Source organism: Pararge aegeria, chromosome Z (assembly GCF_905163445.1).
Source record: "Pararge aegeria chromosome Z, ilParAegt1.1, whole genome shotgun sequence".
NCBI classification, from domain to species: Eukaryota; Metazoa; Arthropoda; class Insecta; order Lepidoptera; family Nymphalidae; genus Pararge; species Pararge aegeria.
Window position 1 is genome coordinate 10,487,746 of NC_053208.1, and position 17,021 is coordinate 10,504,766.

At 36.7% G+C, this 17,021-nt stretch overlaps 1 protein-coding gene across 2 annotated transcripts in view; it reads left to right on the forward strand.

The window, feature by feature from the left end:
* LOC120636450 (tetratricopeptide repeat protein 39B-like) overlaps positions 1-17,021 on the forward strand; it is a 49,653-nt gene extending 32,632 nt beyond the window's left edge. For both annotated transcript variants that reach the window (XM_039907930.1, XM_039907931.1), the window contains exons 2-15: positions 667-972; positions 1,970-2,101; positions 6,098-6,132; positions 6,898-6,999; positions 8,049-8,232; positions 9,470-9,627; positions 10,360-10,525; positions 10,967-11,128; positions 11,315-11,478; positions 11,858-12,016; positions 12,728-12,914; positions 14,298-14,512; positions 15,225-15,344; positions 15,734-17,021. In XM_039907930.1, the coding sequence (XP_039763864.1) occupies positions 703-972; positions 1,970-2,101; positions 6,098-6,132; positions 6,898-6,999; positions 8,049-8,232; positions 9,470-9,627; positions 10,360-10,525; positions 10,967-11,128; positions 11,315-11,478; positions 11,858-12,016; positions 12,728-12,914; positions 14,298-14,512; positions 15,225-15,344; positions 15,734-16,481 (2,802 nt within the window). In that variant the 5' untranslated portion in view covers positions 667-702 and the 3' untranslated portion in view covers positions 16,482-17,021. The remainder of the gene's footprint in view (positions 1-666; positions 973-1,969; positions 2,102-6,097; positions 6,133-6,897; positions 7,000-8,048; positions 8,233-9,469; positions 9,628-10,359; positions 10,526-10,966; positions 11,129-11,314; positions 11,479-11,857; positions 12,017-12,727; positions 12,915-14,297; positions 14,513-15,224; positions 15,345-15,733) is intronic.

The window sequence follows — 17,021 nt, forward strand, 5'->3', positions numbered from 1 at the left end:
CCACGGCCGACAGTCATTATGGTAGTAGTAGGGCTTTATTTGACAGAGCTCGTCCGGGGAAGTACTACCGCCATGTAAAGTTCTGGTCTGAAAGGCGTGGCTGTCGGTGTGATTACAGCCACATGAGGCTTAACACCTATGTCTCAGGTAGATGGACGCAGGGTGGTCTGTTACAGGACGAATTTCTTACATGCCCTGCCTTGCCTTGTTTTTGTGTTTGACGCAGTGGGCAGCGACCCTGCTTTCTGAGTCCAAGGTCGTGGGTTCGATTCCCACAACTGGAAAATGTTTGTGTGATGAACATGAATGTTATTCAGTGTCTGGGTGTTTATCTGTATATTGTAAGTATTTATGTATATTACATTCATAAAAAAATATTCATCAGCTATCTTAGTACCCATAACACAAGCTACGCTTACTTTGGGGCTAGATGGCGATGTGTGTATTGTCGTAGTATATTTATTTATATTTATTTTTAGGCGATGGTTTTCCGCTTAGGAAGGCTTTCGCCGTGGGCCATCTGTTATCCGTCAACTATCACTATAAAAAAAAGTAATTAAAAAAAAAAATCTCAAACTATCCCGACTGAAAATTAACCTTTTAAATACCACAACACCAGAGAGCTTGCCAAGAAGATGATATAAAACATTTTTTACTTTGTTGCAGATTTTTCGACCCAGAAAATACCCGCCTGAATCGCCCATGGCCCTGGACGATCCACTGAAAGGACTTATAAATAATCAATCGAATAACCACACTTCTAATGACCTTTCGTTTAATGAACACTCCTTTAGCAGCTCCCCGTTAGACAGCCCATCCTTACACAGCCAGTCGGTATACCCCGCCTGTATCGCAGGTTCTTCCAAAGACCTCTTAAACTATACCCAAAACGACGACTCGGATTGGCCACTAACCTACGATTTTCCGTTGGCATCATTAGTTGAATTGGAAGAAGAAGAATTCGCTGATGATGTAAGTAGCCCCATTGTCATCATAGCCTAAATAAAGGCAGATTGAACAACCTTTTTTTTTTTTATTACTGTAGGAAGAAATCCTCATGGATGTCAACAGATCTGATTAATACCTCTTAACATGCCCGACTTCGCTTAGAGTACAACACTCCGCGACCTACGGACTAAAACCTTCTACATACCCCGACCGTCCTTCTTGGAATCACAATACGCATGACTTCAGATGAGAACAGAACAGAACTATCATTTTGAAATTTTGCTTAAATAACTTGAAAAAAATACCCACTCTCAATGACATCTTATATATAAACTAGCGGACCCTAGGTTATTTCTATGTTTCATACCATCCAGGAACCCAATTAGTAAACAAAATTTCATACAAATCGGTTCAGCTACTTAGGAGATAGACAAGCAAGCATACTTAAGAATAGTATATATTCACATAATAACCCGTGAATGAAATGGTAAAATACGAGGCATGAAACAGACATGCTGAAAATCATATGGGAATACATTGGGATTGATCCTCGAAATGCATAAATAGAAAAGTCGATTAATATCAAAACTCCTAAAAATAGCATGAATAATCAGACCGCCCGCAAACAATTTTTTATTAAAAGTGTAATGCTATAAAGCTCTTACTAGCACTTTTTGCTCTAAAAGGTTCATCTAAAGTTTCAGCGTTCCTGTCGGGGATACCGAATTTGAACCCCGGCACGCACTTTTCAGAATTAAGTTGGTTTTTATTAGAGCAATTAAAATTAAATATCGTTGGTTTAATGGTGAACGTCAACATCGTGAAATAACCTGCATAACTGTTAGTTCTCCATAATCTTCTTAAAGACTTAAGTATATCAATCCACACTGTGCCAGCGTGGTGGACTACATCCTAAACTCCCATTCTGTGAGGGGACCCACGCCCTGTTGTGGGCCTTCAATGGGTAAAGAATAATAAAGACTCTACCCTAGTACTTACTCAGTTTATTTTCTTTCAATAGATGGCACTCCACGAGTCTCCGATATTGCAACCACCTGCAAACTCACCGGCGCCGCAGTCCTTCCACGACTCCTTGAGTGGCAGCACTATAGCTGCACCATACGCTGAAATGGAAGACGACTACGTCGATGCGGTAAGAGCGGCTGGTATACCTTAACATGAACGTATTAAGAACGTCGTGAAATAATACAAGATCTATCAAAAATATAAAGCCACTTTATTTGTGATTGCCATAGGCTATATATTAACCTGAAAACTGAAAATAATTATTCGTGGTAGTCGGAGAAAGTCGGAGAAAAAAAGGTCGAAGGAAAAAGTTTCTTACGAATGTTGCCTTACGATGGGTTCTGTTGAAAAGGACAACTCTACAACTATAGAGCTTGGTAATGTCTACAAAAAAATCAGCGATCAATATAAAGTAAAGTAAGTTAAGTAGCAGAAAGTAGTTTTTATAGCAAGTGAAAAGGTATATTAAATATTTAGATCATGTTTATTGGTCACAGTATCAATAATAATGTTCAATTAAATTCTTACCGAAGTAAGTAAACTTAAGACATTAGTATTTAAAACAAAAGACTTTTAATTTTACCTTTTATTGCATATAAATAAGACGATTGGTTAAAGAGATAATAAGACATAGGTATAGAACCGCGACCATGTCGCAATCTTCTCAGTGATGTTAATTCTATTAGATGGTTTTTTATATGTTCAACATGTCAATCTATTTACAAATAATCTATATTGGCTTATATTGGGTTGGAACTCCTGCAGGACCGTATAATAAATTGGTACCAATTAATAACGTTACAGCCAAATTGGCATGCAAATACAAACATACATATGCAGTCAAAATATAACCCTTCCAAATTTGGAAATCAGGAAATATATCATAGCACTCGCTACAAACCAAAGCACAATCGTAATTTCATCAAGAGTAAAAATGTTTAAATCCCAATGAAGTGGGCACGGGTCAGCTATAATATTATGAAGCTTTTAAGTTTGTTTGGTTGAACACGCTAATCTCAGGAACTGTTGGTTCGCATTGTATTATTTTTTCTCTTTTTGTTGGATAGTCTGGTTACCGGCTTAAGGCTCTATACGAGTAACATCACGCTTCGACTAATAGCCACCACGGCCACGCAACTCATTGAGAAATGTTAAAATAAGAAAAAAATAATAGAAATTGTTCTCCTTTAAAATTTTCCCCCCTATAAAAACCGTCCTCCACAACATAATATTACTATCTTTTGACGGCTGATTGGCGCAGTGCGCAGCGACCATGCTATCTTAGCCCAAGGATGTGGGTTCGATTCCGAAAACTGGAAAATGTTTGTTTGATGAACATGAACGTTTTTCATTATCTGGGTGTTTATATCTATATTATTAAGGATTCATGCATATTACTCATAAAAATATTCATTAGTCAACTTAGTGCTCATAACACAAGCTACGCTTACTTCGGGGCTAGATGGCGATGTGTGTATTGTCGTAGTATATTTATTTTACTTATTTATTTTAAGGTGAACTCATAGTCGTCGAAATCGCGAGGGACCGCTAGTAATATTATAAATGCGAAAGTGTGTTTGTTAGTTTCAACTCCAATCACGCACAGAACAAAGCAAAATTGCAGAGACAGCGATGTATTTATGAAGTACCTTAGGTTCGTTGTAATGAGATAGTTTATGAGCCCGGAGAGTGACATACTTTGCTGCTACTTCGTGAAGTGGCGGCAAAGTTGCGACCGTCTCATGAGTTTAGCGAGTTATGTCGAAGATGTAATAACCTCCGCTTTGCACTTCTTGCAAACCTAGTAAGGTACGATTAGGTACTTTACAGAATAAGCGATAATAAACACGGTTGTCCCAAATGTTATTCTAGGATCGAAACTTTTATGGGTTCCTTACCCAAAGGGTAAAAAGGGGCTTCTAGGCAGTACCTCACATACAATGATAGTTAATCTTAATATTTTCTCAACTAATGTTCATGCTAAAGAAACCTATTTTATAAATTTCAGGTATGTATACTATGTCATAAAAAAAATCAGCAGAAACTTTCATCCCTTGGTTGTTGGTAAAAGTATTTTTTATTAATTATTACTAGTGTTGCCCAAATTCAGTCTTGGTCTTGCAGTCTTGGTCTTGTTCTTGCGTTTTTGCAAGACCAAGACCAAGAACAAGACCGCGTATTTTTAGCAAGACCAAGACCAAGACTGACCGTGCAAGACTTGAGCAAGAACAAGACATAGCCTGCAAGACTCTTGCGTCTTGCAGCTAGGACTTAGCGCTATTTCACGGAGTAGTTAGGTGTAACAGTTCGGTGTATAGGTAGGTAGGTACGCTTAGGAATTCTATGAGACGCAAAAAACTATATCAAAGAATATGAAAAACTGGACCTATGCGCATTACGACTAATACCATAAACATAGCGAATAAAAAAATATCTATTAAAATCAAACTGAGTGCATGCATAGTTATGTTTTAACCATCGGCACTTTGATAATGCGGCATCAAAGGTTTTGTACTTCTCAAAGAAATTTGCCGCTTTTCGGAAGTACATGGTTATGATACACGCGCCGGCGGCTTCTTTTGAAATCTAAAACAATCGTTGCCGCCGCGCCGAAATCATAACATTTGACACTATTCATGCAAAATAATTTCGAATTTTAAGAGTACCTACAGGTGTTCCAAAGAATAAATAAGTTTCAGAGTGCTTAGAATGAAAATGAATACATTATACTGATCACGCAAGTAGTATTATGATTAGGATAAAATGGTGAGGATAGGTAGTAGATGTCATAATAATTCATTCTAGTAAGTAATTATAATATTGATTACTTATATGGTTTTAAACTAATTACTTAGGTACTATTATTGTACATTTAGTCATTATATTTCTTAAGTTTTTACAAGAAAAAATAGCAAAAAAGTGTTCGAATATCTCTGAGAGAGATGATGAGAGTAAGTATTTACTAGCTGTGCCCGCGACTTCGTCCACGAGGAATAGTAACTTTGGAGGTATAGTGACGTTCAGGATTTATTTATTTATTTTAAAACTTCTGTCATCAAACATACAAACGAACTCTTCAGCTTTATTCAAATAAATGATAAATCGTAAAACTCTTTTATTAAATTTCTTATAAGTTGAGGGTTCAATCTCTTTCTAGACAGATAAGTATTGTTCTTTAAAATACAGTCAAGTTATTGTAATTAATTTGTTTTTTTACATGTTTTAGCAAATGTAAGCTTATAAATCATAAATGTTTATTAAGAAACAGTTACTTCCATGGAAAACGACATATAGGTCAGTTGATTTTTCGAATTTCTTATCAAATCTTCAGTTATTTATTAATCTGCTTGATCTTTACTATGGCTATGTTAATTCAAGCTCACAATGTTCCAATTCTAATACGTTTTTCTAAGATTTAAAGTAAACTTTAATAAATAGTAATAGACTAATAGGTAATTGCAAGACTTGCAAGACTCTTGCTGCAAGACCAAGACCAAGACCAAGACTGAGAGCGCAAGACCAAGACCAAGACCAAGACCAGGTGTATTGGCGCAAGACCAAGACCAAGACTGGCTAAGTCTCGTCTTGTTCTTGCATTTGGGCAACACTAATTATTACTTACCTACATACGAATTTCTGTGACTCTATCCTCGAAAACATAAGACTTATATACAAACTTACAGCCCCTGTTTTAAACCTTTAGGGGTAGGTTTGTATAAAATATTTTCTGAACTTATAGGGCCTATAAACCCTAAAAGTCAGGTTTGTAGGCCTAATAATAAAATCAGCAAAAACTTCCACCAACTATTTTACCACCATTAATTTAAAATAGATTATAATTATCTAAGGTTGATAACCTAAATACCGTTTTCCATGTATCTTACTTCAGAAACAGGACTTTCATACAAACTTCCAACCCCATTTTTATCCCTTTCGTCTACATCTACGTTCTGAAAAAAACCTACCTTTCAAATTTCAAGTTTGTAGGCTTTACATTTCCTGAGATTTCAGGATTAGTGAGTGAGGTTCTTCTTTTATACATTTATCAGATTGCGCGTGCGGCGCGTGCAACATGTATGCAATCTTTTTAAAACAGCTGAATTTATTAAAATCTTTGTTCCAGGATGATTTTCAGGACTCCGTCGATCATCACGCCATGTAAGTAAAGAACACATAATATACAAAACTCTTATCGGGAAGTCTATTTTTTTTGGACCAAAATTAAACACTTCTCGGTATCTCGGTCGACTTTAGTAGTTGAAAATGAATAATTGAGGTATAACAGCCAATAGGAGAGCTTGGGTGAGAAGGGGTATAGGGCTTAGGTATAGGCTTGGGTATAGGGCAGGGCTTGCCAACCGGGGCGCCGCGCCGCGCCGCGCGAATGAAAGATAGAAAGTACAAAGGTGAGCCGCGCCGCGAGTCTTCTGCAATTCAAAAAAATCAAGAAAATTAATTTTTTGATAGTCGTCGTGCAGTGGTTACTTCCGGCTTTTCCTTACACTTTGAAAAATCGTATGGAGATCACCAAGCTCAGCCATGCTATTATTGGAGTAGTTTTACTTTTCTTTGTCGGTTAAAACATTACCTAGTTCTAGTAGCAGTGGAGCTTTTTGTGACAAAGCTCGTCCGGGGAATTACTACAGCCATGCTTATATTAATTAACCAAGCAGCATTCTTGCAATGCTGTGTTGCGGTGGCGTGGTTGCCGGTGTTGGTTCCAGGTTCAGGTTGATGGACAAGGCACGTTGCAGTAAGTACGTGTTCCTTGCATGCTCAGCGAACTTTTGCTCTTTTTTAGGCGATGGTTTTTTAATTAACATCAGGTGGGCCATCTTTTGGGTCCGCCAATTATTAGTATAGGAATAAGCTACTTTTAGCCGCGTGGATTTAAAAAAATACATTTTGATATTTCCTTTGCAGCCAGTCCATGGATCTGGGCCGTGCCTTGGAGGATTGTGAAAGAGCTATAAGACTTTTTTTCAATAATCAGCTAGATAGTGCTCTTGCTATAATGACTCCATGGTAAGAAATAAAATAACATTTTACTTTATTTAATCATTGGGTTTTTTTATATCAATTTCAATCTTTATATATATATTTCTTGTGTGCGTGTGTATATCACTGAACTCCTCCTAAACGGCTGGACCGATTTGAATGATTATTTTGGTATGCGTTTGTGGCACCCTGGATGGTTTAGATTAACAAATCAGCCCGACAGACGGCGCTGGGTCCGCTAGTTTATTTATATACCTTGAGCCCTGATTATAATTTCAATGTTATAGCATTGCGACTTCCGAGTTTTAATTTAACTTGCAATGCTCGTATGTTAATTTGTATATACTCGTACATGTAAAATTTAAAATCTGTTTTTTTTTTCTTAACAGATAAATTTTGCATTCGCGTTTGGTTTGAGTGACAATGCATGGTAGCTAAATTACAATACTATTACGGTTTTATTATGCGTTTCCGTAGAAGAATATAAAAAAAATCGTGTTTTTCAGTATGTTTTTAAATTAATTCTACTCAGTTACAGTTACATTTTGACATATTTTGGCACAATTACAGTATTTACGTTACAAAATGTTTCGCCTTAATGTTACTGGGCTTTGATTACAATATCATCTATTAGATGTTTTTTCATATAAATCTCACTTGATAAAAATTGGAAACGGGGCCTCAGATGGTTGCGTTTGCTAAGAAGATGCCTCTTTATTCAAAGATATCCAGGTAGTAAGAATTAGTTAACACAGAATCATAACAAACAAATTCAAATCTAATACCAAAACACACAGAACTACGAGTAAGATGCAATACACTGTAACCAAAAACAGTGAAAACGGCCCGCGCACAACTCACTTCACATCCGCGGAATGTTACTAGCTCACAAACTATTCCCATTTTCCCCATTTTATGGGAAACGTTTAGAACATAGATGAAAAATAATTACTGACTAACCACCTGTTCGAGAGACACTACTAAAGTGGAGTGGTTTATGGTGCTTCAATATTAGTCGTGTACACGATTTCTGTATGTTCTTAATTCTGTGACGAAAACATTATATTTTCCTGTAGGAAAGAAACTTCCTTGTATCACGCTCACGGAGCTACCATATTGGAATTTATACCAGCCGCACTCACATTAGAACCAACACAAATACAACGTGCAAGAGATGCGTTGGATCACACCTTAACGCTTTGCGCACAGTTACGCAGGAGCTACACGTTAGTCCAATCTCTCGGCTCTATCATCAAGACGGTAAGCTCAGACAATACAACTGCATCATATTATGAAAGCCTAGTACATAAGTTTGGTTTGGGAAAATGATGAAAGTCATAATTTTGAAGCGCGATAGCCCAGTGGTTAGGACTTCGGCTTCACTGTTAGGAGGCCTAGTTCGAATCCAACGCACTTTTTACTTTTCTAAGTAACGTGCGTTTGAGGCAATTAAAATATCACTTGCTTCTACGGTGAAGGAAATGTCTAAAGGAATCCTACATGCCTGAGAGTTTCCCATGATGTTCCCAGAGGCTTGAGGAGTCCACCAATCTGCACTGGACCAGCGTGGTGTTCTATGGCTTAAACCCTTCTCATTGTGGGAAGCCTTTGCCCTTTAATATACTGTTCATATGATGATGACAAAGAAAGGCCTCGAAATGATTGTAGCTTTAAGGCGAGAAGGCTGGCCTCACCACAGTCTTTGTTGTTTATTTAATTACTAAGTAATAAAAACAGTGTACAAGCTAACAACATTTTGGCACTACTAAAGGTGCAAATTCGAGACATAAAGATTCTTACCTTCTAAAAATTTACTGCTTCAGTTATACCTCCTAACCTGCTGTTTACTGTATTGCTTTTTTAAAGGTTTAATGATATTTTGTAGTATTTAAACTTATTAGACATGAGAGGAATGTGCAGCGTCCAAACCAACTCATGTGAGTTTCAGGATGCGAAGAATATTAATTTTAGTAGTTTGTATTATAAAATAAATAAATAAAAAAGTTAAAAGAAACACGGACATAAACAAATACTCTTGTTAATATTACTAAAGCTTAATTTAGAAAAAAATCTTCTTTTCTTTCTTCTTAGATGTCTATTTTTGGCACATACGAATTTATCATAAGGTATTTTTAAATTTTTATTGTTGAAATTATAGAACTATCAAACCAAAAACGGTATTGAATGTGAGCTCTGTTGAGCACCTCGAACCATATTATTATTACATCGTTATTTTAAAGAAAAAAGATTTTTTATTGTTTGTTTGTTTGTACCCAATAGGCTCCGAAAGTACTTTACCGATTTTAACCATTTCTTCGGCAAAAGAAAGCTAAAGTCCGAAAGCGGACATCAACGTTTACTGTTGGATATTAATCTTTTGTATAGAGTGCCAAATACCTCGGTCTTGTGCCGCTTAAGTAAAGCGGTTCCCTGCGACTCGTTTGATGCCATCAGTCCACCTCGTCTGAATATTTTAATATTTTTATATATATTACAGCCAAATTACGGTGGATACTCGGAAGAAGAGGCTCATGCAGAGCTGGTGCACGCTGAGGCGGGATTGCTTAGTGCTTGTCTCCTCATCATCGAAAACGAGGATATGACTGGCCTTGTTCGAGCCTCGCTGCGAGTCAAGGGCTCCTACGATGACTATAGGTAAATGTATTCAAATATGCTAGATTCTATCTTCTATTAAGAATAGCGGAGAGATTCCTCCCTTCTTTCTAAGTTTTTTTTTTAAATAGGCCATCGCTTGCCCACGAGCTCACGTGATTATAACTTGTAACGTTGCTGAAGGTAAAGCGCTTTTGTTTGGAAATACAAAATCTTTGTCTAGTTTATTAGAAACGAGGAACTAAAGCGTTTCGTACAAGTCGATGAGATATCAATCATGAAAAAACTGCAGGTGCTATGCCACACATAACGATGTTAGAAAGCTGAGGGCATAACCAAATAGTTTCTCAGCCCACTTTCGAAGCATTATCTTGTATAATGTGACCGGCGTCGGTGTCCTAAACTTTAAAGTCTTTGAACTTTGCCATTGACTATCGTCTCGTCGCCGTTGAGTCTCCAAGCGCGAACACGAATAAACTATTGCACTTATAGGTAGACTAAAATCGCCAAGTATTTCTTGCCACAATTGCAATAACTTCGCTCGGAATGCAATTTGAGCATTATTAAAGTGAAGAGAAAAAAATATTTATGAATAACTACAATGCATGTTGAGCTTCTAAGTATAAGCTATTCCATTTTTACATAATTAAAGTTACGTCTTTCAGCATATATTCATAACAAAGGAAAAAAATATTCTGACTGTGTGTTTGCCTACTTCATATTTATTTTGATCGAAAAATTTATTTTTAAATTAAAACGGCATTAATTTCACAGAACATGTGCCAAGATTTTGGCCGCGAAAACTTGGAAAGACAAAGCATCGCGGGCGCATTTTGAGAGCGGCGTTCGTCTAGGCCTTGCGACTTTCAATGTCATGATAGCTATGTTGCCACCAAGGCTTATTACTTTGCTCCAATTTATAGGCTTTTCTGCCGATAAGGTACGTAACATGCACTCCTTGTAATGTTGAAAGCTGCTGCCTATCGTTGAATGTAAACGGGGGAACCTGTCTTTGGTCAAATGTATATTATTTGAACATTTCGAAAACATCAAACTGGATGTGTAAAGTATAAATATATTTACTAAGGTATTGCAGATTTCGAAAAACTAAGTTCTAGAAATCCATGTTAATCTAAAATCTGAAAAGTGTATGTGTTTGTTTGTTTGTACTTACTTTACGTTCTAACCAAGTAACCAATCGACTTGATTTTTGGCAAAGAGATAGTTGAAAGGAAGTAAGGTAAGAAAGACTACATTTTTATAGGAAAACACACATAAATGCGGACAAATAACGCGGGCAAAATATAGTGGTTTTATATTTCTTATAGCGTAAAAGCCTCCTCTTATTTTTGCCGGCCACAAAATGTAATTATGTTTGTAGGAAAAAGGTCTACAAGAACTTTCCAAGGCAGCCAAATCTCCTGGACTACGCTCAGTGCTGTGCGAGCTTACCCTGCTGGTATACTACCTTGTTATTGGACACTTCGCCGCCATTCCACCAGACTTCAATGCAGCTGAGAAGATAATTTCAAAATCCCTCAAAGTATGTACCTACCGGTCAAATAAGGAAGTTTTTTTACAATTTCAAACTGTTTCTTTCAGGACTCATTACTTATGTTTGCCTCAATCCCACACTCTCCCCTACGTGAGATTGAGCGACCCCATTACCCCCTAAGCACTTTACGTAATTAATAAACACCCCCTAACCTAACCCAATACCCTTTTGCAGACATACCCTGACAGTGTATGGTTTCTGATGTTCAAGGCGCGAACACAATTATTACGAGGAAAGACCGTTGATTCCATAGAAACATATCAGACCACATGCCGGATGAGGGATTTGTGGCCACAAATGAAACACCTTGCGTACTGGGAGCTTGTCTGGGCGTTTGCGTGAGTTCAGAACATGATTATTTAACATTTATTGCAATATGATTATAACAACATTCATAGTGGTTGTTCGAGTGGTATTCGAGTTTGAATAAAAGTCACATGACTTTTATTGAAAAATGAGAAATTCCGTTCAAGAGCGACCTTTACCGACATAGTCACGGAACTAAATCTGACGGGCCAAATAGCTCGGCCAATTGATGGACACTGAGGCCAAAAACTTGAGTGTCGAGATCGCAACTGTAAACGTAGCGTTGGGAGACCCCCAGACGGATTACATCATATCGTAAGAAGCCGCTGGACGCAAGCCGAACAAGACCGAGGAATTAAAAACTCCCTACTACGATGATACTTTAAAAAAATCCATTCTTTTATGTTATAGAATGCTGAGAAAGTGGACAAACGCTGCGGAATACGCCTCGTTTTTGGAACACGAGAGCAAATGGTCTCGAACTATTTACATGTACGCACAGGCAGCGATGCTCATTCAAACTGCACCACACTCTCCTAATGAACGCAAGTGTATAGATGGGTTGCTATCGTAAGTTGCGATCTAATATGATATTATTGAAGTTATACTTCTTTTGGCGCGTTAGGGGAAAATGATGAGAGTTATTTTTACGATGTGCGCGCACACCGTCACAAGCTATCGTCCTGAACCTGCAAGCTAGCTATTGTCTGCTGACAATAGCTAGCTTAGCTAGCAAAGTATGTTTGCGTGAGAACTGACTACTGTATTTACGATATGTATTTATTGTGATATTTAAACAAAATTCATTCAACTAGGTAATGCGTTATGTATAATAGAACGTTCAATGTCTTAAATACCTTTTTTTTTATTACTAGTGTCGTTTTTTCTACAGCCGTAGAATATAAGATTTTTATCTTGTTACACCAAAGAAGTATAACTTCTAACGTGTATACATAAGCACACACACGTTTTTTTTTAGATTCGCACATTCCATCTCATGAATAGAGTACATTAATGCCGTATTTACGTAATCACTTTAGCCACATCTCAAATAAAAAAAAAATATTTATACCTCGGGAAGTACGTTCTCAAAGAAGTTGACATTGTTAGAAACATTTTGCTAGTGTTTAAAGTGGTATAAAATTAATGTATAAGTTACTGCATACGAAACAAAATGCACTTTATATTATGTTTCATAGCACTGTTTATGAAACATTATATAACGTGCGCGTACTTTTATACTTTTTAATTATTAATTTTTGCTTGGAACGTGTGTTTTAGGAATGCGCCAAGTTATAAACAACGGCTCCTTGGGCGGTCTTTGCCAATGGAGAAGTTCGTTCTTCATCGATGTGAGCGGTGGGCCAAGCGTGGTTACTTAATTCTCCCGGGAGTTGAATGGTTGTATTTATGGAATATATTTCCCGCACTAGCTGCCGACAATGACAATGCCGACTTAATGCTGAAGGTTAATTCTGCTATTCATAATTTTTTCTGAATTCTGGTTCTGGTTAAGAAGATTTATGTTGAATGAACGATGACTAGTCTCACTGTCTTCCATCAGCTGCTGTTCTTATCTTTGTAATATATATTTTCTATCAATTATTCTTTTTAATTTTTTTTTTAATTTTTAGCAATGTTTAAAATAAAATAAAAAACACTATTATAATTTAAAAAAAAAAAACATCCGATTTGCCCGAGTAACAAAAGTTTAACCTGGGATAGCTCTTTTTGCAATTTTTAGGGTAAAATATCCAGTCATGGATTGTAGAACTTGAGTAAATTCAACGATATGAAACCGTTTGCAGACAAGTTAGCGATATCAGTTCGGATAGTTAGAAAACGTTCAATCAAAAACCGGTTAGGTTAAGCATAGGACAATATTTTGAACCGGTAAGTAACCAATCAAAATTGACTGGTATCTATATTAAAACCGATTCCAAGCCCTGGAACTTAAAATAGTATTTCATAACGCACCATCTTTTCTAAATACGTATTACCTGTAGAAATGTTTAGGAGAAGGTAAAAAAAAATCAAACGACGTCAAAAAAGTCGGGGAGAGCTGTTGAAGACAAGCGGCACAGGACTGTGGAATAAAGGAATCTATACAAAAGTCTAATGCCCATGAGTTTGCATCCGTCGGTTAAGATCATGATGAGAAGTTAAGGAGGATGAAGAAAATTATCCGTGTTTTTGCTCCAATGGGTGGATCACTTTATTATCATCCGCGATTTCTGTTTAGATACTATATTCCGAATTTCCTATATTTACTTAAATACTTACATAAATAGACATTTAAGTCAACAGTCGTTCTTTGATAGATAATCGTAAGCTTATAGGAAAGTCCTATTATAGCATAAAGTACTACGATAACAAAGCTTTAGTGTACATTATTGCTCCAGCCAGGTTGATTTTTGAAACTGTTTGAAATGACAATGTGAGATAGTGATACCAAAAAAAAACCATTGGCTCAGTTTGTTGTGGGTTTCTTCTTAGACTAGGGCGCGTTTGGAACCCTCGTAGCTTTAGTTTTAAGTTAATGAATTTAGTTATCACAATCGTCTCGCTTCTTTACACATTTTACCTTTAATAAAGTAATATTTGACTTTGAATAATTATTATGTTATGTGATCTAGTTTAAGGTTGGCTTTGTTTCCGAGACACGGTCGCAACTACTTCTAAATAAAACCTGGACACTTTTTTTTCCTACCAGATTTTTATTTCGTGTATAATGTATAGACAATATAATTTTTATTTTCGTTGTATGTGGGTGTTAAAAATTTTGCACTATAATAATATACCAAAAATGGTCCATAAAGTAGCATTTTATATAAAATTAACACGTTTTCAGGTTATAGAGAAGACTTGTAACAACATAAAAAAGTCGTTAGCTGAAAAAGAAAAAAACAAAAAAGCGAAAAATGTCAAATCGCCAGTAAAGGTCGTAACTGATACTATTGAATACGATGAAGATGATCTGGCGCTTGCCGAGTTTTTAAGAGGTAGCCTCCTGAGTGCTATGGCAGTACCTCGTCAAGGCATTCAACATCTCGAAAATGTATTACAGTAAGCATTTTCTCTTCTTACTTGTTTCCCAACACCGAACCGAACTTGGTGTATATGTAACTTTCTCATGAGTCATGATAATACCAGGGCTTTAAAACTAGTTTTTTTTACCGAATACTTATAACTTTGTGTTAAAAAAAAGTTCACTATAACTATTAAATACAAAATTTTAATTTGGAAAAAATGCATTAATCATTTAATCAGCGGTTTCCGGTAACAAGTGTTGCCTTGGTTGATTGACCGTTAATGTTCTTTTTCATATTTAACAGAGCAGCAGGGAGTGGGGATGCGCGTTTATATGTTATTTTGTTACTTGGAATTTTTAATCAACGTTCTCGAAATTAGTTGTAGAGTTGTTTGATATACCGCTGTATAATAAAATCAACCCATTACCAGCACACCGCAGGGCACGGGTGTCCTCCCACAATGAGAAGGGGTTAAGGCCGTGGTCCACCACGCTGGCCCAGTGCGTATTGGTGTCCACCAATCCGCACTGGGCCAGCGTGGTAGTAGTACTGAGTAGTAGAGTTACTATATTTAATAGTAACTCTACTACTCAACTGAATTAGTAATCCGGTGACTAGGTTTTAATCTGGATTATGACAACTTCTAGAGTCAACTACACAGGTCGCATATTTGGCTCATCGAATCAAAACATCATGACACAAAGTATTTACGAGTGTCACTGCCTATAGTATTACTTATTTTTCAGATTGAAAGATAAAATACAGGAGCATAAATTTCTACTTCCCTATGCGACTGTAGAAATAGCATCCTGTCACTACAAACTTGGAGATTCAGAACGCGCTATGGCATTGTTACAAGACGCCAGGTATGTAAGGCCGTAGATAAATACGAAAGGTTGTTCTAATCTTGTAAACATAGAATAGAAAGGGCATGTTTAAAAAATAGGTTAGCTTAAAATTTTTCATTGTAGAAATGTAAATAAATATGTATAGTATATAAAAATGAAAAGCCGTTATGAATTCCACAATATTATCTATAAAACATCTCTTAATTCAAGGATTGACGTATTGTACAGTTCTAGTTCGTCATAATGTATGTGTATAAATAAAATAGAATCTAACATAAAAATAGTTCTATTTAATTTATCATAAATAAAATTACAAAATTAATTTTCGAATTAAAAATAACCGTATGGATTAGAATAGTTACATACTAGGTATTGTATGACGCCTTCACAAATGTATTCCTTTCCAGAAAAAAATATTCGAGCTACCTACTCGAAGCTCGCTTGCACTTCCGGATACATTCAAAACTGGAGTACATGCGCGCTGGTGTCGATGAAGTACCGAAAAAATCTACCGAAGCGATTCCCATCACAGGTGCTGACATTATTGCGGCTAGGAAAGCCAAGAAAGAACCGAAGAAGAGCACAAAGGACGAAGCAAGCCCTCATTCCAATGGGAAATCGGAGCAGAACTCAACATCAAATTCCAATAGTTCGACCACATATACGACTCGATGCTCAGACTCTAAAGATAATGCAAGCTCGGTTCAGAAATCGAATAAAGATGTCACACACGGCCTAGAAGCAAGCGAGACTATTAATCCAGTACCGGGACCAAGCTCAGCTAAAAATGTAGGGCCACCTCTGCGCTTAAATATGATGAAACACGATCCAATAGTAAATAGACCTCACTCAAGCATAAGTTCAATGCCCAGTTCAAGTTCTAGACCGGATACAAACATGATTGCAGGACCAATGCCAACCACAAGTTTCGCGTCAAGAAACGTTGTCCACGTTCTAGAAACGCCTATTTGTAAGCCGGTGACAAGTGCAACCCACCCGGAACTTCCTAGCACAAGTGGAGTGGGACGAAGTTATGTTAATAGAAATGTGCCAAATACAGATATGGATTTAATTACTCCAGCTGATCCAAAATCGAGCACCATCGAAAACGCCTGTACGAGCAATGAAGACAGTAAGAAACAAAAAAGCTCCTGAAGAAAATCTTGGGGTAGACTAGGCTTCCGCCGTGTCTCCCTTAAAGCAGCGAAATATTTTCTCTGTCCCGCATTTTTTCCGGGTCTTAGGAGGCCTGATTACCAATTGAATATTTAAATGCAATTCACGTATTTCCAGGCAGTTGCCAGGTACTCATTATCTTTTGGGTTACCTCCTGTTAAGTTATTAACTCATAAAACATTTAACTGATATGGTAAATGTATGTTTGCAAAAGTTTTTAAGAATGCAACACCATTTTACGAACAACGTGTATAATTTTCATGCGTTTCTAACACTATTTCCATAATCCAAAATAGTACCTATGATTGTTAATTTTTAGGGCTCCTTTTTTAAGAGCCCTAAAAATTTGTAAATTAGTAACATAGTTTGTTGGAAGTTATCTCTGACATCTAACTATATTACCGTTATCAGGACCTGGACCAGACCAAACTTTTGCTGGCAATAGTATATAACTATAATTATTCAAAATTCAAAATTCAAAATTTCTTTATTCATGTAGGCCTATCACAGGCACTTATG